The 25,573-nt window shown below is 48.7% G+C and overlaps 1 protein-coding gene across 1 annotated transcript in view; it reads right to left on the reverse strand.

Annotated features, from left to right (window-relative positions):
• The window catches only part of CHSY1 (chondroitin sulfate synthase 1), a 73,515-nt gene extending 54,168 nt beyond the window's left edge, over positions 1–19,347 (reverse strand). The window contains exons 1-2 of the mRNA XM_058811522.1: positions 19,076–19,347; positions 9,766–10,261 (exon numbers count right to left, since the gene is read on the reverse strand). Coding sequence (XP_058667505.1) covers positions 9,766–10,261; positions 19,076–19,347 — 768 coding nt within the window. The remainder of the gene's footprint in view (positions 1–9,765; positions 10,262–19,075) is intronic.
• Between the last annotated feature and the right edge of the window lie 6,226 nt (positions 19,348–25,573).

The following is a 25,573-nucleotide window of genomic DNA, read 5'->3' on the forward strand; positions in this document are numbered from 1 at the left end:
CTGCACCTTTACATGGAAGGGGACTGTAGGAAAAAAGCTTTATAAAAAATTCAGACCTTAGATACAGACAGTTCCCTGCTGAATATCTATGCAGAATTACACATAATGTTAATTCTCAACAACCCATCCACCCAGAACTTCGTCCTTCTGAGGACAAAGAACATTGCTCTTATGCAGAGATGCTAAGGAGTGAATTCTGCTGTCCCTTGGGAAGCATTTTCTCTTTCTGCAAGACAGTAACACACAATTAAAAGTATGGTTACAAAGGATTAAGGCAGCTCAGTTAATGCAAACTAGCACTCTCTCCTGCATTCCTCACTAATACAGTGGTGACATAACCAGCCAAAACATGTAGCTTTAATTCAAATAAGGTTTAAAGAAGTTACTGCCAAGTAATTACACCCATTGAAGGCCCATGAGCACAGGAACCTTCATTAATACCCCGCTGCCGTTCTCAGAGCGCTTTTCCAACCAACTGCACCAATCTGAAGTGGCAACCATGGACAAGAGCAGGCAACAGGTTTTCATGAGCAGACTTGTGCCTGCCTTTCAGGAGACACTGACACATGGCTGAGCACAGCCACGAGGACAGAGGCAAGGACACAGCATCCAAGTGCTGGCTGCCTCCTCAGAAGGGCTGGGGCAGCCCCGAGGTAGAGGAGCTTTCTGGTAATGTCCTCCTTTATTTTTCTGATAACACGCTTTTCTTTGCGGCTGAAAGAAGGTGACACTGGCACTTCAGGAACTGCAGGCAGCTTTCTACTACCCTTTTCTGCTTTCTAATGAACTGCTGGCCAAGTCCAAGCCATGGGTTCCCATTTATTTCATCACTAATCCTAGCCTCTGTGTAAGAACCTGTGCTTAATCCACAAAGAGTACCGGATGCTTCTGAAGACTGCTTCCAAGAACAAAAATACAGCACTCAGCTGGAGCTCCCTAAAGCCATTCAATAGGAAGGATTAAACCCAGAGACTTGGATGGAACTTAGATCCAGTGGGCATGACCCTACCTGTGCTCTCTTCATTACACAAGAGCATGTCGTGCCTTTGCCTTTTCCTAAAGCTCTTTCTAAGCTAATGACTCCAAAGCACTCATCTCACTGCTCTGCACAAACATTCAGGGCTCACATCCATGTGCTCTCAGCATAAACCAGCACAGACCCAAATGAAGCTGTTTGTGGCAATGCTCCCAGGACATCAGATCACCAAGCACAGACGCTGACCACTGAAGCTGCACCTGCACTGCAGCCCTGGGAGCGAGTCCCTGCCAGCAGCTCAGGTAGAAATGGCATCACACAGGCTGCAAAGCTCTCTGTGAAAAGGAAAAACTTCTTCCATGCTCACCTGGAAAAGGGAGCTCACTGTGGTGGCTCTCCTCTTACCACCACCATTTCACATTAGGGCACAACACTGAAGCATGGACAAGAGATAAATGGAGAAACTGACATTTCCTATTCAAAGAGCCTTTAAAAGAATGGTCCCTATTAGCTTTGGTTCTTAATAGCAACATAAATTACATGCAGGCATTGATTCTTTCCCTGAAGTCACCATTACCACACAAGCTGCAAGTAACTGGCATGAAGTTCAGCAGGTTCTCAAGAGTCCCCCCATAAAAATCTGTCACAACTTTTACTTTTATTATTGTAGCACCACTTTTAACTTGCTCAAGACACAACTGAAAAAAACCACTAACTTGCTCTCACTGAGTACCAGCAGAAGTTTAGTTTCATGTAAAAAAAACTAACCAGAATAACCAGAGCTCAAGTTCTAGTTTTGCAAGGGCTCCCAAATACACTTTTAGCTGAAACTAAAATTTAAGAAAACAAAGCCAGTTAGTCCCCCAAACTTTTTCCAATTAAGTTCCCAACTTCATTGTGACACATAAAGGTCATTTTGGCCTAGGCATGCAGGAAGATAATCCCCACCCTTCAGGCAACTGGGATTTCTGGCAAGATTTTAAGAGGTCTCCAGCTGATAACCATGAAAAGTTCACACCACCAGGAGTCCAGATAAGCTTTTAACACAGGAAATTAGTGCGAAATTGTTTTAAGCATTTTCAAGATCAATTAAGATGGTGTAACAGTCCAGCAAAGTAGAATTGAGTTCTCTGCTTCAAATCAGATGGGTTTGGAATACAAAACAGCAGCTCTGGAGCTGGGAGGTGTCTGCAGGAAATGAGGTTAGACAAATGCAGGGCAATTAATCCTCTGTGCAGTCAGATTACAGACTCCCCCATCCCCAGGGCACAGCCAGAGCTGGGTTAAACTGCTGCAGGTTGTCATCCTGCACCTTCCCTGCCCATCCAGGGCCAGTGGCTCTCCCCCACAGCCTAAAAAGCCAATCTCTTCCCTGACATGTGAGGTACACACAGGGAGACTCAAACCAGTCCTCATTTGTAACTGCAGATGCAAACTATGAAAAAAAAGCAGCCGCAAATGCCATTTTCTGCCTTGTCAGCACTGAGGGACAGTAAAATTCATCAAGGACACTGAATTTCAGAGAAGCAAAAGTGAACTGGGAGTTTCTGGCTAGGGTGAGGAGTCAGCTGGTGTTAGCAGCTCGTCTGGGCATCTCTCCCGGCACAGGCAGCAGACCAGTGACTGCAAACAGTGTGAACTGGGAAAAATGTGACTGTACAGATGACAAATGCATCCTCAGACACTGCCCTGGTACACTGTCAGCCCAGGGAGCAAGGCAAGTGTCTCAGCACAAAGCCTGCTAGGAAATGTTCTGTCCCAAAGCATAAAGAAATCCCTTCCTAGCAGGTTAGTGCTACACACCACTAATGGGTATTACACTGAGACCCACTGTATCTCTCCATTTAAAAAATCCAAATTTTCTTTCTTCTCTGTGACAATTCAATTGTTCTTACTGAAAAAAAGTCAAGTATTTCTTAAAACACCGTAGCAGGTAGCACTGAAGGCATTTGAGCTGTGTGTTCCTACCCTCCTGTTGGTGACCTCAGCTAAGCTGATATTAAGCCCCTTCCCAACATCAGCACTTCATTTTTATTTCCCAGCACCAAACAAGTCTGGCTTTTCTCTCTCATGCTCACAGGCTCTGACACCTCCCTGATGCTGGTGCTTTAAGCTGCTCACAGAATTTGGCTTTAATAGATTGAGGGGAGAAATGCAAATATTCTCTCCAAATTAACACAATTAGCCCACCCTCCTCCCACAATTACCCTCTACATAGAGATCAGCTAAAATCTTCTATTCTGAGAGCCCCAGCTGACATTTTATGTCCCCTTCAGTCAAGAAAGACATTTTTTATATCTATTTTTATCACTGTCTAGTCACACAGGACACTTACAGAGATCCTGGTTTTATACAGAGATATCCATGAAATGGTTTATTCCCCCTACCTTCATCTTTTATACACAGAAATAAGCACTAAAGAAAAAGGAAAAGGAAACTTGACAGCTCAATGTTTGGTCAGATATCATTGACCCATAGAGAGAACTGACTACAAAGGGTTTGACATTGATTAGATTTGGAATTTAACACTGTCCTTCCAAGGTCTCCAGTCAGGTGGGATTCCCCTACAAGAGGCAGGGCAGCTCTGATCACAGCACAAGAACCAGAGTCTCACAGCTCCAGCAAGCTGTAAAGTAAGATTTTACCCTGCAAAAGCAGGATGGCTTTCCCATCAGTTCAAAAGAAAAATACACAATAGAAAGCTTCTAGTCTCAGACTCATCCCCTTCTGCCTATCCCCACTGCTGTTCAACAGAACAAACTCAAATCCTCAACTCCCTTCTGAGTGCCTTAATTAAGAAACTGGCATGATGAGCTATTTTCTTAGTTCTTTGTCCTGTCATGCTATGAAGGATTAGCCTTTCCTGACTTGTCCTCAAGATAACAACTAATCCTGATGTCTCCCTCAACTCAACAGGCTGCACAGACCCTAATTTATAACAAAACCACTGCGCTCCAAGACAACAGTAATGGGGGAAAGCAATACTTCTGTTTGCTGGATTCATGGCTGAAGCTTCCTAAGAGTCTGCACGACACCATCTAAGTCCTCATTTCAGCAACCCTCAGCTTAGGCATTAGGTCAAGTCATCCAGCTAACTAAGGACAGATTAACCATGTGCTCACAAAATCTAGGTCAGTCCCAAACAGGCTCTACAGCCTGGAAAGGCCTCTCTGTGTCAGCCAGAACCCCCCAGCCCTGCCCTCTGAAGAGGATGCTCTGCAGAAAGAGAGTGGGACCCACACTCACGTTCTGTTACATCTGTTCTTCATTTCTACAGCACAGAATAAACCTCGACAAACCTGCATTCAGAAGTCAGTAAGAAACCAGTCAGTGATGTCAAGTTCTCCCTCTTCGGAATATCTGGTTCTCAAATACTCAGTTATTTTCTGAAGTGAAAGAGCCAGGTCAGGACCTGGCTGCACACCGGAGACCTGTCTCCCATTCCAAACCTTCCAAATCCTCCTAACCCACACCTCAGTTCCACAGACCCAGTCTGCAGCCCCTACTGTCTTCTCTCTGCCCTCCTCCCCAGCAAACACTAAGATCAGACCACAGTGGCCATACCACACTGCCTCCCCACTGCTGTCATGGGCTCCCTGTCACACCAGTCATGTATTTCAGTCTCACCCTGAGCCCCATGCATCACCTCCCCTGCCCAGATAATGCTCTTCTCCAGTCTTACCTGTCTGTCCTTTGACAAAGTGCCATTCCTCATTACCTTCAGGCAGCTCAATCTCCATCCATCCCCAGAACGCATGGCCACCCACTTACTTCTTAATCTGAAGCCAAAAAGACATCTCTGAGGCATTCCAAAGATAAAATTTAGTGCTGGAGGAAAGATGCTTATAAACATCCACTCTAAAACTCTGGGCATGCTTGTATCCTCCCTCTCTCACACACACAATTCACATCACAGGTTTCTTGAAATTGAGAGATGCAGTGGGCTGCACACACAGCAAGATAAAGGTGTCTGTGCTGTCAGGGTTTGTCAAGTTTCCATGCTCTGACTTCAGAAAATGTCCAAGCTTTGAAGCCAGGACAATACACACATACAATAATGTCTTACTTCAGGAGTGCTGCTGGAAGCTCCTGACACAAAGACAAGTCAAATCTTTCATTTGCTAGCTGGGAGTCAAAGGAGAGGCTCATGGAGCAAGAACAACCAAACACCACAGTCCAACCCCACTGCCCCCAATGTCTGCAGGGACCAGGGGTGTGCAGAGCCCCCTCACAGACCCCATCCTGCCCTGCTCTGAGAGCTCACTCTGTGCTGGGTGTCACTCTCATCCAGCCCAACAGGATCAGTCTCCTTTTTGTTAATGAGAGAAGGGTAGAGCAAAGGAACTGGAGGTCAGCCATTAACAGCAGCACCTCTTTCCAGTCCTTCAGATCTGATCAATCACTGCAGGACTATAATTGATTTTATTGGTGTTTTTTTTTACTTCCAGCTGTCTTACAGAAAAGCATAAACTTCAGTTTTGCCCTTGGGAACATCCATACCAGAAATGGTATGTTCTGGCACTGCCAGTGTACTTGGCAGATATAATGAGCACTTTAGGGGTTTCTTAACTTCAGTGAATTTCAGAGTAGCAATTATCTTCAATTACTCCAGATGAAAGACCACACAAAATGTTAATTCAAACCCCCCTTCTCCCAAAGCCCCCTGCTATCTCTGGTCACCAATGTCCTACTTTTTCCCCTCACCAACACCCAAAAGGTTGGACCTGCTCTTCCTTGCTGCTTATGTTTCCTGGTGTGATCAATGCCCTTGTCACACCTTCCTTTCCATGTATATTGTACAAAATCCTGTCTCCTTTCAGGACATTGTAGAGCACTTGTTGCAGTTTGGAGGAAAGCATTGCTTTCTCCAGACACACTTCCTGCATCTCACCTAACTTCTCCCACAACCTCAATCAGAACAGGAGATAAAACAGACAAAATTGGCTATTTGTATCTGCCAGAGCTAGGAAAAGATGCTACACTGGATCCACTGTAGGATCCAGTATTGCACTGTAGGACACAGAGGAAGGAACTGGGATCACCTGAAAGCAGCATGTGTCAGAAGGGTTTAAATACAAAAGAAATTAATGAGATACCTCAGCACTTCTTGAGGTATGCCTTGACTTCTAGCAGCTACAAAGAGCCTGTAATGAAATTGTGAAGCTGTTAACCACAAATTAGAACAATACTCAGCAACAGCTGCAAAACAAGGCTGAAACAACACCAAGCTACACAGCAGTGACTTTGTAATTCAGGTGCATTTCAAGGAAATATTGGACACAAAACTGAGATCAACAATACTTTTGGGATGGTTTAAATCACAAATGAAAGAGCTTGTCACCAAAACCAGAACATGTTCTCAAGGCTGAAATCCAAGACCCTGCGTGGCACCACATGGCAATGTAGGAGAAAACAAAACTTCCACATCCCTGTGACTCACATGAGATGGACTGGAAGAACTACTGGTGGGAGGAAAGGGGAGAAGGAAGGAGACTTAAGTAGGCAATCTTTTCCTGAGGATAACACCCAGCAACGTGCCAGAAGTCTAAAGTACCAGTATTCACTAGAAATGCAGAACCACTTCTGAGGAAGTTCACTCCAAGCCTTCAGTTCTCTTCAAGAAAAAGGACCACACACTGTATTTCTTCATGAACTCCGAAGCTCCCTTCTGGAAGCTTCAGAGACTTCATAGCTCCATTCTTCTCATGACTGTTTTCTTACAATTTGCTGCATAAACTCTCTGGCTTTGGTTGCTCCACCCTATTGAGTGAGTTTTACAGCTATTTGTCAAACAGCAGCCACAGTCTGGGTTTTGTTTTTACAATGATAATAATCCTTGCCCTAAAGAACTTGCATTTAACAGCCATGTCTCATCTGTGACTCACCTCAACCTGTGTCAAATAACAGCTCCAAGCCTCGTCATAGGAGCTTGAAATCCCTCATGGGCTGCAAACTGCTCCCAAAGCAGCAGCTTGGGTGGGTCAGAGATGCCCAGAGCCCAGGGGGCTGCAGTTGTCCTCAACCTTGCACATGCTGCTGCTTTTCTGGGCTGAGATGACACAGGAAGTGCAAAGAATGGTGGTGTCAATTCCTCTGCTGTGCCTCTGAAAAGCTCCTGACGGCAGGAGAGTGTGAACAAATCCTCCCGAGTCCTGAAACGGGCAATAACCAATGCCACTCTAATGAAGTGGTCTGAGAGGCACTGCAGAGAGCAGAGCAGTGACAGAAACACAGGAAGGGGGGAAAAAAGGGGCTTTGAGACAAACTGCTGGGAGCAGAAACGCCACACAGAGCTGGGCTGGTGATGCATTCGGGCACACCACCAGAGCCAGGGCCAGGGAAGATGAGCAGCACAGTAAAGACATTGTGGGATCCCAAAATCAGAGAAAGGGGCAGTGACAGTCATGGAGATGAGTAAAACGATTCTGGGCAGGGAGCCCACCACGAGAACAGTGCAGGGAAAAGCCACCCGTGGTGAGGACCAGCAGGGCACTCCACGCCCGAGATGCTGAGAATGAAACGCAGCGAGCTGGGGGGTCACTGCAGAGCCCTGAACTCCTCCCTTGTGCTGCCACTCGAGCCTCTTCAGCATGGGAAGTGCAGGCTGCAAAGGAGAAGTCTGAGGTTTGGGATTTCTAAGGCCAGCACTGCTCTGTCTGCTGAGCCTTGTGCTGTCACAGCTTTTCCTCTGATGGGAATTGTGAAGGATGCGGTGGCTGTGCCCCAGCAGAGCAGGCACAGATAAACTTTTTGCTCCATCAGAAGCTCAGTGAAACACAACATTTTGTAACTCACTTACAGTGGCCTGTTACTTGATGTTCATGAACATACAAGACATGGAAAATGTCACTTTTACACCAAGCATTTCTAACACAGCTGTTGCAACAGCTGTGTTTTTTCACACAGCTATTGCTTTATCTGAAATAAACTACCAGGCACATTTCATCTGGGCAACAGGAGGACCAGATAAAAAAAGATGACAGGTATTTAAATTGAAAAGCCACAGCTAAATGAGAGTGGGCCTACTTCTTGCAGAAGCTGTGTGCTTTTGTCATTGAAATGTTTCCTACTCTCCCCAAAAGCTGAGCCGTAACATCCCACACTCACAGGTTACTTCTGAACACCCAACAGTTTATACTTCACACAAACCAATTTTAAGCAATTCATGGCACTTAGGAGAATCCAGCATTAAGGCTAATAACAGCAGCTCATCAAACAAAACTGATTATGAGAAAGCCCCATCTGTTTCTGTCAGACAGCATTCCCAGCGCAGTTGCAGGCTATCCTTTGGTTATTTCAATCCAATATTTGGTTGTATTGAATTTAGGAGCTCTTTGACAGTTTCAATAAGACCAAAATGCTGACCTTCAGTAACTTATCAAATGCCAGATGGTACAGGCATTCACAGCAGAAGTTATTTCAACTCTGAATGTCTATAGTAAAAATTTTATGCTGCTGAAAACTGTGGAAAAAGTTACTGACTCTTTACGAATGGCTAAACCACAATGCTGGCACAACATAAACTAGTTCCAGGTCTGAAAGCAGGGAATGTGGAGAGACACTGTTAGTACAGAAAGTCTCCAGGCACAGAAGATATTAATTAATAACTGCAGCTGGAAACCTCCTTCCCCTTCCTCAGAGGCTTCCCTGTCACTGAACTGTGAACTGAAACAAAGCAACAGCTTTTGGGGGCAGAAACTCAGTGTCAAAAGTTAAACCCAAGTCTTTGCCAGGGAAAGAGTGGCTCAGCAGCAGTATCTGTCACTGTCTGTGACCTCACTGTCACTGTGACCACAGTTCCTGCCACAGAGGCAGAAGAGCCCCCCTCCACCACATCACATGAAAGGACAAAGCCGTAGTTGCGTCAGGTCGTAAATGTTTGTGCACAAACTGTTCAGCCTCTCTTCTGCTTTCAACTTCTCCCATATTTCTAAGGCAGACCCACCAGCATTTACCCTGGTGAAAGTGCAGCTCAAGCCCAGCAGCTGCTTCCAACCAGGCAGTCTGCAAACACCCAGGACTCACTCCAAGGAGCCCAGCACACCCAGGCAGGAGAAGCCCCTGTCATCCCCGGGGAGGAGCTGCCAGCTCCCAACAAACAGCAGCAGGAAACTCTGCCACAAACAGGCTCTCTAATTTTTTATCCCCCAAAATGCCAAATTTGCAGGCACATCAGTGTGGGCAGACCACGAGTTTAGGTAAGAGTGGTGGCTTGTCTCTGCTGACGTCAAGGACCTGCTGAGCAGGCGCCTGCAGCATGGGGCTGCCAACCAGTGCCCGGAGCAGCAACAGATTTGGGCTGCCAGGAGGCAGCTCAGCATGCAGGGTTACAGTGCCAGCCACCATGAGACATCTCCAGTTTGGGGAAAAACTGTCACTGTCAGGGCAAACATCTGTCAGCCTCACACATTTCAACTGCAGCAAGAAACACGGTAATTGTATCATCCATTTTCCATACTGACAGCAGGACGTGCTCGGGTAAAGAAGATAAAAGAGGCTTGGACAGTCAGGACTGCAGGCACTTGAGGCCATTTTGATTTCAGCTTATTCCCTTTCTATCTAAATAAAAATATCTGTGATGAATAACGAATATTCCTCCACTTCCCTCCTTACTGCTACATTTCCAAATTTTCCAAGGGTGACACTCGCAGGGAACAAAAAGCGTAGAAACCGTACAGTGGGATGGTGATGCTGCAGAGGCAGCTGAGAGCTGGGGGATCTGCGGTGCACAGCAGCCCCCCTCCCCTCTAGCTGCCCCGAAAGCCCCCTCCCCACTGCCCCGTCCTTACCTCGTAGGACCAGACGCACTGCACGCCCGCGAACCTGCGCACGCAGCGTCCCACCTCCACGTCCTCGTGCGTGGTGTACATCTCGCGCAGGCACTCGCCGATGTGCGGCACCATCCTGCGCAGCACCTCCCTGCTCATGATCACCCCTGGGCCCCCCATGCAGAAGTTCTCCCCCGGCTCCAGCGCCAGCTTGCCCATCTCCTCCGTGGTGCCGAGGCCGGTCTGGCCCAGGAACAGCGGCTCGCTGCTGTTCAGGCTCCTGAGGAAGTTCTCCAGTTTGTCCCCTTTGATGTAAACGTCGTCGTCAGCCCTCATGAACCATTCGTATTTGTCCAAGTAGTGGTCATGCATGTATTTGAGCATCATGAAGGATTTCTTCTGGGGGGGGTAGGAGTCATCTACGCCTGGAAGCGGCACGATGGGGATGGGGATAGAGGTGTCTGAACCCTCGCTGGAGAAGAATTCGACCTTGCCAGGAATGGTTTTGGACCATGTTCTAGATTGGAAAAGACAAGAAGCAATAATTAAATATGCAAACCAGGGCAGGCAGAGAGTGTTGCCAGACTGCGGCTCACCTGCTTTACAAATTTTCTTTTTTGAACACCTCAAAAGGTTATTTTTTACCACACAAATGAGGACATTCACATGGCACACACAGCAATTGGTACAACACACACAAAATTCTGATATGACAAGAGTCTGAGTACCATTTCTGCACCTCCATATGTCAGAAAAATAATTCAATAGCAGCAGTTCACTAGTAGGAAGCAGGATTCCTTAAGCACACTCAGTTTTGCACTAACAGCTATTGATCACAAAACATGGAGGCAATCCAATACAGGCCAACAATTCACATACAACTGAATTCACTGCTTCCAAAGCTTCCCTGTAAATTATTCAGCATCATAGCCACCTTCCATTCCCTCTACGCCTTCCCAAAAGCTCAAATGTGTACTCAGAAATACAGACTTCCAGAGAGTAAATTCACATGAACTTTCAAGGAAACAGCATCCCTTGGGAAAGCAACCAAAGAGCAACTTCTCCAGATGGTGTGTGGAGAAGCAAAGCACAGAGCATGGAGCAGAAGTAACCTCAAGTGGCTTAGTCCATACCAGCAAAGTTCTAAGAGATGCCTGTAAAACTCCTAATTCCCACAGTAACATGGTGCTACCCAACACCTGCACCTTTCCAGACACTTCATTCCGGGTTCTAGTGCAGAGGAACTGCTCAGAAGAGGAGCCTTCCCTGTGCAGAGCAGCACAGCAACATCTGCTCCACACCTTCCGCGCTCCTCTCTGACAAATCCAACCCATCTGCGTGGGCAAACTGGGTCACTGACAGCAGGAAGGGCTGCAGGACGATTCCTCAAGGCAGAGCACAGCCTCCTCCAGGGAGGATTTTCAGTCACATAACTGCTACAGCCTTGCCCTGAAAAATTATTAATTTTAAGCTTGCGGTACCATTTTCTGAGATTCTATCTGGGATAAGAGATCACATATCCCTCACAGAAACATTTTTAGTTGGTAAAACTATTTTAGTTGGTAAACCAACAGAAAACTGTTCTAGTTGGAAAACCAACAGATTTTGCCCCTTTTTATATAGAGGAAGAATAATTTATAATTTTATTTGGCAATTACACTTAGGATATAACCTAAAGCTGATGTGAAAAGACTCTCAAGGTAAAGGACACAGTATTCCCTCAATGCATCACTGTCACTCTGACCAGATGCCTCTCAGCACAGGCTTCTTGCCAATACCTGAGCAGATTTTGGGCAGCACAGACCATCTGAAATTTGAAATCTCCAGAATTAGCTATCTTATAAAATCTGAAATGTAAAAATACTTCAGGAGAATTATTATTTAAGTTCCATCAGAAAATGCAGAGGTATTTAATGAGACTACCTGAACATCAACTTTGACACCTTAACAGTTTCTCAATAATTCCACTGAGTGTAATGAATATCACCCAATTACTTTAAAAGCTTTGTCTCCTGGATTTCTTACTGCCATGGGTAGTGTTTCATAGCAAAAGTTTAGATCCGAGCTTCCAGAAGAGCACAGAGTAAAGGAAATGGAAGCATTCCCACTGACTTCACAACAGAGGTGATGAGGTCTTTAATCATCAGTGAAGCAATTAATGCACAGTACTGCTGGTTATAAATCACATCCTGGTAAAGCACTGAGAACTGCCTGCTTTAAAAGGAGACACTGTCACATCCTGAACTTTCACTAACTTAAGGAAGTTCTGCTGTTTGTTTTCTAACACCCACACTCCACATACAAACCATCCACAGCTCTTCCCATATCAGCTCCCAGTCTAAGATTGAAAAACTTTTCTTCACAAAAGATGCATTTAAATTTTAGTGTCACAGAAAGGACAGAAGGAGTTACTGAGAAATGCAGCTCATCACATCCACTGAGACTCAGCTTTGGGTGGACCCAGGACACTCTGCAGACAACCACCAGGTTGAAGTTACAACCTAAAGTCTTTTGGAGATTTCTGTTCAGTTACTTTTTTATTCAAAAGCAAACAATGTATTTTCAGACTTGCTCTTCATACCCTGAAAGATCTGCCTTTATCATGACCATAATCTATGGGCAATACAGGATGTCTTCTATCACTCCAAGCTTTAGCTCCTTCCTGGTAGTCATCAAGCCCTTCTGTTGATTCCCAGTTTAAATTTACTCCCTGCACTCCAAATAGGCACCCTCACCTCAAGAACCACTAATTACTGTCAAGAGAAGAGCTCCCATTCAACAGAAAGGGAACAAAATGCATGCACATCCATAAAGCATGGCATGCTTGATTCCCAGTCTTCCTATTGCACTAAACCCCTCATCCCAAAGCCAGTTTGAGCCCACTTTCCATATGAGCCACATTTAAATTTCACATTAGACCAGGGGTAAAACAGAGACATTCCTGCAGTTGTGCAGGAAGGGGGACAGAAACACCGTGCCCTAACAACATCCACACCCCAAGGACCTGTGTGAGCACCACGATGTCACTCCAGCCTTGGGATCTCATGTCAACCACATCGACCCTGCACCAGCACAGCTTGACTGAGCCTTTGTTCACCTCCTGCAGCAACACAGTTTCTAGGAAGAGACAGCTCAACGTGTTATTTGTGACCGTGGCTTTGTTTGAACCCAAAGGGACGAAACCCTCGCACATGGACAAACAGCCCAAGTGTCTGTGTCAACAGAGCACAGCCCGGGCACGGGCTGAGACAATGGAGCCACCACGGGCTGCCCCTCACGTCCAAGCCTCAGCTCGCTGGGACAGAATGCAGGGAGAACAGTTTGCTCAGGAAACATGCTGCTGCACTCAGCCAAAGAAGCCAAACCACAGAGGGTGAGATGAACTGTAAGTAGGTTTTTCTGGCCCCAGTTATCAGCAGAACTAAGGACTGATAAATGCAGGGATGAATTCTGATCAAAGCTGCTTTTAACTTTTTAATCCAGTGTTGCAAATAATCAGACTTGGCTCCATCACCAGCAATTCTGTAGTTTAGTATGTAAAACCTACACTTCTTGCCAATCCTCCCACCTGCACTGTCATTTACCTTGTCTGCTCTCAGGTTATGGGCAGCAACCTGACCCTTCAGTTCCTGAGCACAGAGCTCTTGTCACAACACCTCCCCATCAACACCCCCTTCCACCAGCTGACATCACTTTCCTGGTCAAGGTTTCTCCAGTATAAGCCCTGCAGGTTGTATCTGCAAAAGAATTGTATGTTTGATAATGAAAAAAAAAAACCCAGAAAAATATTTTTATTGAAATTTGACACCCTCCTTCTTCCCCACCGCCCTGTCACCCTGAGCTGTTTAAAGGACACATGGACACAACATTTCTGCCACCAGACTCTGTATCTGCACCTGCAGAGACCACCTGGGCTGCAGTGATCGATCACTGAGCCTTCAGTCAAAGCCATTTCAACTCTGTCCACAGAGAAATATCAGCCTGTGAATACAACTGATACGGCCCTGAACTGGTCATTTAAAAACCCTGACAGATCCCAACCTTATCTCCCCCGTGTAATCTGAATCTGCTGCTTGAGCAGGAGGATGTGCATGAATCAGGACAGCAAGGCTCTCCATTACCCTCCCCAGGAGGTAAAAAACCTGCGCGATGCTGAGTGACCTGGTTTCTCTCAGTGCACAGAGCTCCACAAACCAGAAGGCTGTGCTGACAAGGAAATCAAAGTGAAAATTAAACAAACACAAACTAAATGAGTAATGCTTCCTCAGGAAAAAATCTCTAAGTAGAGGACATGAGTCCAGTGATGCTCCAGTATTGGTGGCTACCAAATCAATTTTAACATTCCTCCCTCACCCAGTTTTGCACACTGGATATCCTATGTGTACCCTAGGCTATGCAAGTCACAAGTAAAGTGGGTGAAAAGATTTTATCTTTTTAGCTGGCGCCCAGGAATTCACGAAATACAGAAAACCTTGTGCACACCAAGGGCGCTGAAAAACCCCAGTATTTTCTAAAAAGTGACCACAACTGTAGTCTTGAAATGTTGTCAGAAGTAATTTCTTCACTTAAAAAGAAGCTTTAAAGCACAGCTTGCAGCAAGAGCAGCACAGATCTGGGATGTTTTCCCTTCAGTTTCCAGTATTTATTATTTATTTGTATTATCCTGCTTATCAGCGCTGCAGACTAGGCAGAAGCACAGTCAGTGGTGTTATGCAGACAGTGCTCCCTTTGTAAAGACTCAGGCTGAAGACTGACAAAAAATGTATTTGGTTTTTGTCTGCAGCTCAGGAAGTTTCCCTCAGAGGAGATCAGAGAAATCATTTAAAGTTTTGAGAAATAGTCATCTTGTATAATTAAGCTGAAGAAAATCATAATTTGTGAAGAACTCAGCAAGACAACAGACATGAAAGACTGATGTCTTGAATGCAGCTAAATTCCATGTTGAATTAGGGCTAGTTTGGCATCCCTGTTATTCAAGGCCCCATTCTTCCAACAACATTTGCTACAGGGGAAGCAGTGAACCACAGCTCAGGCAGGAGAGCTGAGCTCGGAAACCAGCACACTACTCCTGCACATGGTATTGTAGATAACACACGGGAAGTCACCAAAAAAAGCTGGTTTTTTAAATTTCCACATCTCTGTCACTAAGATCTGCATTACAGAATTCCAATTTTGAGGAAAAGTTCCTTTCAGGTTTCTGCAGGATTGCTTTAACAGAGAACTCAAGCAGATTCCACAGCTCTTTGAGTCCTTTGAGCTAAACTCCTCCAATTTTAAGTGATGCTAGTTTTCTGTCCATGCACATCCACCTTCCTTGTGGACACAGGGACAGAAATGGATCCATCACCCACAGGCACACAATCAGTGGCCAGGCTAAGATCAGAGCCCAAGTGTCCCAGAGCTTTTGGCCATATGGTTATTTTGGGGGGTGTAAGTGACCTTATTTTACTTACCCCCCATTCCCTGTATCAATGACAATTGCTCTGTGTGCTTCTTTCATACTGTTCCTTCAACATCCTCACAGATTTTAGGTCACAGCCAGAAATGCCATGTACATCATGCTTCTGGTGGAGGGTACCTGAGCAGGACACTGAGTTCTCACTGCTGCAGTACTGTGGTACGATTCACACATGAAGTAAAACACGTACTGTGCTGGCACAACATCCCAAGTCACTCCAAAGGGCCCCCTCCCAAGAGGCAGGAGCTCCACAACCCATCACATCCCCCAACAGCGCCCAGAACGGGCCAAACCACCCGACTGATGCAGATCTGAATTTAGGAGCAATGCACTTACAATGTGTAAGCGCAGGCTTAGACAGATAACCCAAACTCCCCCACACCCAAATCCTTTGGCTGCCTTTCACTTAAGCTCTTCCGAGCACTCAGGTGTTTGGATTCCAGCTTCCTGTAAGCCACCACCAAGAGAGGTTGGAAATGGAGCCTCCAAAGGGCATCCCTCTGCCGCGGGGCAGGGATGGCTCAGCACCAGCCCCGGGCATCCCTCTGCCACGGGGCAGGGATGGCTCAGCACCAGCCCCGGGCATCCCTCTTGGTCCTCGTGGCACTTGCCGGTGCCCTGGGGACCGTCCCAAACCCAGAAGTGCTGTGGCTGTGTTCCTGCAGAGATGCTGCCAAAGGCCAGCCGCTGACATCTCGCCATTAACTGCATTCACACCACTCTCCTGCCACGTTTCCCAGGAAATCTAGTTGCTACGCAAACGGGAAAAAAAAAAAAAAAAGGGTTAACTGCCTGATATTTCTGTTCCTGAGACAGCAGACTTAAATCTTCTGGGAGACTGCTTATTCCCATCCTCTCCTTCCTGCAGCTCTTTTAGGACAACTCCCCTCAACTGAAAAAGCATTAGCACATATTGTTGCACTTTCCCTGAACCCCAGCCATCCCTTTAACTCCTTCCTGCCCAGCTCTTTTCCTGACTATTCCTTGTCCTTCCAAGTGACACCGTGGCTCCTGCTGCTGCACTTCCCCGGCCTCCTGGAAGGGAAGCTCTGCTAACCTGGCTGTCGGATGCAATCACTGCTGAGGCTGCAAATCTGCCCTCCGAAAACCTGTGGATCTAAAGCTTATTCTCTGCCTCACAGACTACAAAAGCAGGACTGTTACAAAGAGCCGGCGGCTCCCGAAAATCCAGCAGGCCTGGTTTGCCTTGCAGTGGTCATTTTGCTCATGATTGATGTTCAGGAAGTGGATTGCTTCCCCTCTTGTTAGACCCTATCTGGATTCACAGCAGCCAGGATCAGCAAATGCTTTCCGCTCCGGTCCCTTTTAGCTGTGTCTGTAAATGGCCTTTGAGCCACAGCAATTTGGAGGTATTCAGCCTCTGAATCCCTAATTCCTTTCAGCGTGGTATCAAGGCTCTGCACACGCTGCCACCCCGGGAATGCCTTGCTAGCAGCTTCCCATTTCACTGGCTGTGCCAGCGATTCAGCTCACCAGGATGCTTTGTCAATGTAGTAATCCCAGCAATTGTCTGCTTGAGTACTTCATGGCAATCAAAAGCCATTTAAGATTTCAGGTTTGTCTTCCTCTTCCCCCCTCCCCATCTTCCCCCAAAGATGTCTTCCTGTCACCGGGACATTAGCTCATTTCTTTCACCAACGGAGGTGAGAAAAACGCATTTAGCCCGACTAAGAGTCTCTTTATCCGTCTCTTCCAAGAACAGACATCATCTCTAGAGGTTAAACCAAAATAGCAGTGTAGTAAAAACAATACTCAGATCTCCATCTAAGGGCTGAAGGAGCCCGATTCCATTAGCTGAATTTGTTAAGTTGCATCTTTAGCCATTGTTTTGTGAGAGCAGATGTCGCAGATCTTGTTCTCTAAACCCAGCTCCGCCACAGCACCAGACTGTTCAGCAAGCACAGGCAAAACCAGGCGAAAACAGGAATCCTTCCCACACCAGCAAAGTGAATTTCTCCCCAAAGAACACTCTGGACAACACAGTGATAAATTTCCCTTTTCCAAATTCTTGATGCAAAATGTGATGGATGCTAGAAAAAGTATTCTGCCATAAAACCTGGTATGTGATGTCCCAACACGACTCCAGCCTCCTTGTATGTAAATCTAAATTGCACAGCCTGTGAGATTTGCAATCCAAAATACTCCAACCCACATGGTGAGGGAGAACATAACCCTGAAGAAACAGATTCCTTCACCCATTTCAAAGCATCAATCATGCGCTCTCTGTAACTTAATTACAGGTCTACTGCTGGAAGAAGGAATTAAGTTTCCATTAAAACCATCGCTGGTGGACAGTATGCCTCAGATTGCCCAAATAAAGCAATTTTATTTCATTGGATGCTGATATAAAGGCAGATTTCCTGAAACCAGAGGCGAGCTGGGAACGATAGTATGATGGCCCATCATCATAGTTTTGTCACCCTGCTCTTACTGGCCAATAGGGCCACAAGTACTTTCCAGCCAGGGCAGGCAAGATATGGAGAAGGGTCTGTTCTAGCACAAGACTGAAGGGGATGTTTTATTAAAGATCTGCCCCAGAGCTCCTGGCTGCTCCTCTGAGGGTGCTGGCTCAGGCAGAGCTGGGGTGTACCCGAGCTGACATTTTAGCCCTTGAGTCTTTCAGATTTCCCAAGCAGGCTCCCAGCACTGCCTGCTGGCGCACACACCGGAGCAACGAGCACATCCCAGCACATTTCAGCAGAGCACGGAGTTCCACCAAAGCCACAGACACATGTCTCACAGAAGAGATGATTACCCTGATGCTGCCGAGGCTTTGGACAGAATTCCCCTTAGCCCGTGGCACTCACGGCCATGCCCAGCCACACCTGGGCACCACGGTGAGCAGCACACAGTGCAAAGCACCCAGATTGCTCCTGCTGCAAAATTAGGGGTGCTCAGGTAACAAACACACGGCTCCGAGACCCTGGCTCCTACATTAGCTCAACCAGTCTGAGGCACGGAGCGCTTAGCCCAGGCTGACTCTCCCATCCGAGCTGTTTCACTGCCTGGTCCAGCCTCAGCAGCGGCTGCAGAGAGCCGAGCTGGGTTTTACTCTTTGTTCCCAGATGCCTTTTCTGGGTCTCATTCCCTAGCACAAGCTTTCAGCTTGGCGCAGTGCTCTTTACCCAGGGCATTACAGTAGTCCCCAAACTTTATTTCTGTTACCGTCAGGCTGTCAGCTCGCTCCACAAGCAGCGGCCAAGGACCGTACCAGCGTGGCGCAGCTGCGCCCAAGGCAGAGGCACCGAGGGACGCTCTCTGATGCCCGTGTCACCGCCGGTGACCGGCACTGAGCGTCCCCTCGCACCGGCGGGGCTGCCTGACCCTCAGGCAAGGTCACCGGGGCCACCTGCCAGGTGGAGCCGGGCTGAGCCAGACCCTGCGGGAGCGGCAGCGCGGCTCAGGGACCCCTCGCGTCCGTGCCGAGCCGCCCGGGCAGCGGAGCCGCGCTCGGGGCACCGCGGCTGCCGCAGCCCGCCCGGAGAGCGCCACGGGGCTGGGAGCGAGGAGCGCGGGGGCTGAGGTGCCCCGAGGCTCGCTCGCACCTGCCCCGGGGAAGGGCGAGTGGTCCCCCGGCCATCCCGGCTGTAAGGGCATCCCGGGCCGCGCGGTTTCACCCCGGGGGAACTGGCCGGCCGGACCGAGTCCGGCTGAATGGGAGCGAGGCGAGCCAAGCCCAGCTCGGCTGAATGGGAGCGAACCGAGCCAAGCCCGGCTCAGCTGAACGTGACCGAACCCAGCTGAGACGAGTCGAGCCCACCCGAACCGACCCCGAGCCCATCCCAGACCCCAGCCCAAGGCAGCCCACCGGCCCCCCATCCCCGCCGGGCGCCCCCGGCCCCCGCCGCTCACCGGTGCGCGGCCACGGCGCGGCTCCGCAGGTACTTCTGCGCTGTCATGACCCCCACGAAGAGGAAGCTCTGTGCCGGCGGGCCGGGGCGGCGCGGCGGGGCGGCGGCGGCGGCGGCGGGCGGCGGGCGGCAGCCCTGCGGGCGGGCTCGGTGGGGCCGCGCCGCCGCCGCCAGCTCGGAGGCGCGGGGCAGGACGAGGCGCGATGCGAGCACGAAGCCCAGCACCAGCCCCAGCAGGACGCTGAGCCAGGCGCGGCGGCCGCGGCCCGCCATGCCCGCCCGGCCCGCTGCTCACAGCGCCGCCGCCGCCGCCAGCCGCGCCGAGGCGCCCAGCGCCGCCATGGGGGAAGGGGCAGGGACGGGAAGCGGAGGGAGGGGAGCGGGGGGCCGCCCGCCTCCCCGGCCCTGCCCCTCGGCACAGGCGCCGTGTGCGGCCCCGCCGCGCTGCCCCTGGCCCCGCCCGGCCCTGCCGGAGCCGCCGCCGCGCAGACCCCGGGGCGGCCCCCGCTCCGTGAGGCGCTCCGGGACGCGGCCCTGGGCAGGGGGCTCCGGGAGCACCGCCCTGCAGCCGCACCGCTGCACGTCCCGCCCCGAATCTGCAAGTGTTCCAGGCCAGGTTGGACGGGCTTGGAGCAGCCCGGTCTGTGGGAAGGTATCCCCGCTGCCCGGGGCACGGAGTGGGATGAGATGAGCGGTACGGGCCCTTCCAACCCAAACCCGTTCTGTGACAGGGACCGGCACCTTAACCAGGCATTCCACACAGGGGATAGGAAACCTGGCCCTATCCCACACTGGGACCTTGAACTGGCACACCAGAACCTCAGCCCAGCTGCCCAGATCAGGAGGGGCAGAGGCCGAGAGAATGTGGATGCTCAGCTCTGGGGACAGGGAGTGAGACGCTGGACATAACCCCGGGATAGGCGTTCCAGCGCCTGCACCAAGCAGAACTGGGAGCCCAGCCCTTCAGACTAGGATGGGAGGACACTGGGGACCGACCCAGGACAGGCACCAGGTCGGGTCCCTGCTGCCCAAGGCCCGGCTCTGCCCCGTTGCACAGAGTCCAAGGGGATGCAGGCAGTGAGGAGCAGCCTCCAGCCCTGTTTGCCTGGCACTGGTGCATTTGTGCAGCACAGGCTGTGGTGACAGGAGCCAAGGCACAGGCACTCTCTGTTTTTTCCCACCTTGCTAATTAAACCAACCAGAAATAGGTCAGTCTGTTTCTATCCACAGGCTATAGTGAGTGCTCAACAGATTGAAGACTTTATTGCATGAAGATTTCTTTTTCCTTTGTCCACACTGACTCTCCATGAGCGTTTCATCTACAGAGCACTTCAGCTTCAAATGCTGCAGCCACAAACCCCTCACATTTCAAAGGAAAAAAACCTTCCAGTCTCAACAGAAGAAACTTATCGAGTACTACCCACTGACCTCCTGCTTATCATTGTGGTTTCTTCCATTTCCTGCCCACTTCGGCCTTTACAATTGCCAGTCTTTTCCATTTTAAATTTTATTTATATCATGATGTCATCCACAATGAGCTGGGAAGAAGAAAGTCTTGGTGTAACAGCAGCAGCCTCTTGAGCAAGAACCATTGCAAAAGAGGATATCACACCACATTAATACTCTACAGTAATAAGCCAAAGAGAGACATCCATGACAGACTTTTTATGATCACAAGTAACTGTCTCGATTCTGGGATTGAGCAGGTAATGACACAATCTGCTTATCTAATGAGTTCAATGAAATGTCTTGAAAAAAATGCTTTTGTTTGGGGTTTATTGCTCTTGTGGTGGTGCAATCCTCACTCCGAGGTCAGAACAGATGAACTCGTGATGTCAGAGCACAAATAACACAAGGAAAGTGCCCCCAGGATTTATGGTATTAAACAACAATAAAATTGAATACAAATAGAAACTAGATAAGAAATACAAACAGTGAACAGGAAGGAAGAGCAGGGACGTCTCCTTTTGTTTGCCCATGGATAGAACAGAGATGTATTGAGTTAGATGAGTTTGTGTGAAGAGGAACAGAAGAGCTAAATGGTGAAAGAGAAAGGAAGAGCAGTCCAGACTGGGATGCACACAAGGCAGGTGAGGGGCAGGAACACCATTGCTTGGCAAAGGCCAGCTGGACTGTCCTTTCCACTGTAACTCCTTTCTCATTCTCAGGGTTTGCAATGCTTCACAATTACTTCTAACTGCTGGTACTCTGATCCTTTCCATGAGGTCTGGGGTTATCCTCAGCCTGTGCCTCTCTGCACATGTGGATCTTTTATTGCACTTAAAAAAGATTCTTCATTAAACTCTGCTTCTCTCCTCTCCCCACAAGCCTGATCATCAGGTCCTGAAATAGACAACACCAAGAAACATTCAAGCTACAAAAAGAGCAAGCCCACTCCTTTCCAAGAGAGGCACATGTGGCAAGTCCATGAGCAGGAATGGGATTACTCTGCCTGCTCCAAATCAGCTGTAAAAATCTCCTGATTCAAGGGAAAGCCACTGTGGCCTATGAATTACAGGAAAAGGCAGAGCTAGCGTGGTTAAAAGGCAATAAAAAGGAGAAAGGTTGGGGCTGGGGCCGAGGAGCTGTCAGTTGGCTTCTTCCCACAAAGAAAAGAAGTTAGTCATCAGAGCTGAGAGCTCCGTGCCACTGCAGCACACATGGAAATGATGAAGTAGAGCATCTCATTCCCCTGATGGAGCTCTCCTGGGCACATTCCCACCTCGCTGCACCTCCAGAGCAGTTATGGTCCTGGAGCTCACCACGTGCAGGGCTGGCCAGAGAATGCTTGGGAAGGGGCAGGAGGAGGAAGGGGAGCTGTCCTGGTGCCAGATTTGACCTGCAGAGCAGGCACAGTCAGATTTCACACCCCAGCTCCAAGGCTGAGATGCCCAGCTGGGAAGAGGGGGTGCCACCTGGGAATGCTGCAATGCTCACACAACTCCCACAGCACATCCACATGCCTCCCTTTGTGCCATTTATTGTGCCAAACTCACATTTCAAAGTGTCAGGCAGGCACATGCCCCTTTTACTGCTTCTGCCCCTGTTCTTGCATAGAGCAGCTGCTGGAAAAAGAGGGGGAAAAGCAGATTTAGGGAAAACTTGAAAAGCATGGCTTATTTCTTCCAGTGGAATTATAATACTGTTACCTGCCTAGAGTGTATTTTTAATCTGGATGGCAGCAAAAGGTCATACTGCATAATCACATTTAAGTGCCATTCCCTATTAATGCAGCTCTTGGTCTCAATAGCTGTCACTATATATCATGGTTACCATATATTCAAAGACATGATATTTTTCTTTGGTAACACAGTCTACAAGCATGCAGGCATCTTTATGCAGCATGTTTCCAGTTCCTTGTGGGATGGCTGGAGGAGGAATTGTGAGGGCTCTCCAAAAGGATGCACATGGTGTGTGCTCATCCCCACGCTCCCATCCCACTCCCTCCAGCGAGATTAGCACCCAGCCCAGCCACTGAGAGCCCACTTGACAGGCCCACATGGTTTAGATTCATAATCAGATTAACAAAACAGTAATCCTATTTTTAAACAATGGAAAAACCAAGTCCTCAAGCTGCCTCTGTGAGTGTGTGTGCATACAGAATAAATGTCATCTTTTCGGAATAAAGAACCTGAATACCAAATTTAAAAAGTTTCTTCCACATAGGAGACTTGGTCCTGTAGAGGAAAGGAATATCTTGCATTATTACCATTTCTTTTTCACACTGATTTTGATCTCCAGTGAGCCCACTTCCAATACTTGCAAGATTTACCTTCTATGAGACACATTCTTCACCACATTTTAAAGGAGTAAACTACTCTCCAAATGCTCCAGAAACTTTAATTATGAATGTTCCAGTACTCAAACTTATACTTTAAAAACTGCCCAGGCACTGGAAAATGAGCATACTTCATATATTCAATGTAACAGACTCACGGTGGAAAAAATCTCACTGGGCAACCAGCAGCATTTGTCTCTGTCACAATATTTCCAGCCCTGCTGCACTTTCCCGAATGATGCAGAAACTCCTTCCTCAGCTCCAGCACCCACTTCTTTCTTTCTTTCTTTTTTTCTCCTCCCCATCCTATTCTGGTCCTGGCAGGCCCAGTCCCAAGCTGTGCTCACGTGGGTGACTCAGAAGAGCCCATCCTGCAGGAGCTGTGCCCGTTCTGCCGTGCCCGTTCTGCAGGGGCTGTGCCCGTTCTGCCGTGCCCGTTCTGCAGGGAGCTGCGCCCACTCTGCTGTGCCCCTTCTGCAGAAACTCTGCCCCTTCTGCAGGAGCTGTGCCCGTTCTGCTGTGCCCCTTCTACAGTTCTGCCCATTGTACAGGAGCTGTGCCGTTCTGCTGTGCCTGTTCTGCAGGGTCTGTGCCCATTCTGCTGTGCCCGTTCTGCTGTGCCCCTTCTGCGGAAACTCTGCCCATTCTACAGGAGCTGTGCCCATTCTGCTGTGCCCGTTCTGCCGGAGCCGTGCCCGTTTCTGCTGTGCCCCTTCTGCAGGGGCTGTGCCCATTCTGCAGAAACTCTGCCTATTCTACAGGAGCTGTGCCCATTCTGCCAGAGCCATGCCCGTTCTGCTGTGTCCATTCTGCAGGAGCCGTGCCCATTCTGCCGTGCCCGTTCTGCTGTGTCCATTCTGCAGGAGCCGTGCCCATTCTGCCGTGCCCGTTCTGCCGGAGCCGTGCCCATTCTGCCGTGCCCGTTCTGCCGGATTTTTGCCCGTTCTCGCTCCCAGCCCGGCCCGACATTGCCATCGCCCGGCCCGGCCCCGCAGTGCAGCGCGCTCCCGTTCCCGGCCGGGAGATGCGGGAATGCCGTGGACAAAACCCCTCTGCTCCCCAGGCAGCTGCTCCGGGGCCTGCTGAACCCCCAGTGTCCCCGGCTGGTGACACCTAAAGCAGTGGCAATTACATTACCTGAGAAATGGAATTCACGGGCAGTGTTGCCCCCTCCCAGTATGTGATAAAGTAAAGCTGTACAATCTGTTTTTTTTGTTTTTTCAAAGTGCATCTTTTAGGCCAAGCTGACAGTAACTCCCCATTTTAATGCAGAACTTAAATGCCAGATATTTCAGGTATCCATTTCCCTCCCATTCTCTTTAAATAAAAATTTCTTTCCCTTCCATTCTCTTTAAATAAAATTTTCTTCCCTTCCATTCTCTTTAAATAATATTTTCTAAGTTCTTTTCCCTGCCTCCCTCCATGACTGTTCCTCACAGAACCAGCTCGGAAGCTCAGTAACCACCACACAGAAAGAACCTACAGTAGAGGGAGGAGTGCAATTGTAAATTTACCAGTGGAGATGTTGCTCTGTGCTGAAAGTGCTTTTTAGCAGGTGTGCACTTCAAAATAAAATCACAGCAATCAATACACGAGAACAGCACCTGCCTCCCTACCAGCGCCTTGCCACAGAAACCTTCAACACAAAATTTGTATTTTCCCCACCAAAGCTGAGCTGAGGGCACCTATTTCACTGAAGACATTGGTTTCTCATTTAAAAAAAAAAGAGGGTTTTGAAGTTGCTGGCTTTGGAGCTGGGAATTTGGGCAGGGTGTGTGTCAGGCTGCCTTGGAAGCTCTCACAAAAATCAGCTCCAGCAGCCGGGCCGGGACACCACCCAGCCAGCAGCCTGTGCCTTTCCTTTGTGGTTGCAGAGCTGCTCCCAAAGCCAAGCTTTCATTCCACACAGGAGGGAGGGAAAAAGAAAAAACCCAAAGCTTCAGCTCATCCAAGTCTAGACCAGCTTTTTTTACAGCTGGAAATTGCATAGTTTCAGTGTTCAGCTATAGCATGGACAGAAATACTCTGAGCCCCACTTGTGGCTAAATTGATCCCTGAAAAGGTGCCACTTTTTAGCCTGTATAGGAGCAAAATTCATCCAGAAGATGGACCTGATGCTGAGATGCGTGCAGATGTGCAGCCAGGCTTGCAAGGACCCAACTGCACGAGCAGGGAGCTGCCTGCTTGAGCAGGAGGCTGAAAGAAGAGCATCAGAGGGGTTTAAATGCAGCCAGGAACAACAGGGCTGCTGGTGACATGCAAAGGAGACTCTCAGGCTGGATGCCATCCCCCTTCACAGACTCTGGAATGCAAAGTCATCTTCTGGGGAGAGAAATAAGGCACAACCCCCCAAAAAAAGCCAATCTGAACACCTGAGCTGAGAATCAGCAGTCACTGAGAATCACAGAGCCACTGCAGAACAGCCCAGCTCCTTGAGTTTTGAGTCTGAAAAGTACAGAGCTGCATAAAACACAGCAGATGAGATTTGTTAGTTCTGGCATTTCACACCTGCACTCAGATTTTGCAAGGACAGCAGTTCCTTGCAGATATAGGTGCAATTATAATTTTCATTCACATTGATCTCTGATTGAGACACAGATAACTTGGAACACCTGGCAACAGCTCTGCTGACAGATTCCCCCATTGCCCTCACTCCCCCAACTCCCTCTTCTCTTTGTTATTAAAAATTTCCAGCATAAGAAACATATTTTTTAAACACTC

Source organism: Ammospiza caudacuta, chromosome 10 (genome assembly GCF_027887145.1).
Source record: "Ammospiza caudacuta isolate bAmmCau1 chromosome 10, bAmmCau1.pri, whole genome shotgun sequence".
Classification (NCBI taxonomy): domain Eukaryota; kingdom Metazoa; phylum Chordata; class Aves; order Passeriformes; family Passerellidae; genus Ammospiza; species Ammospiza caudacuta.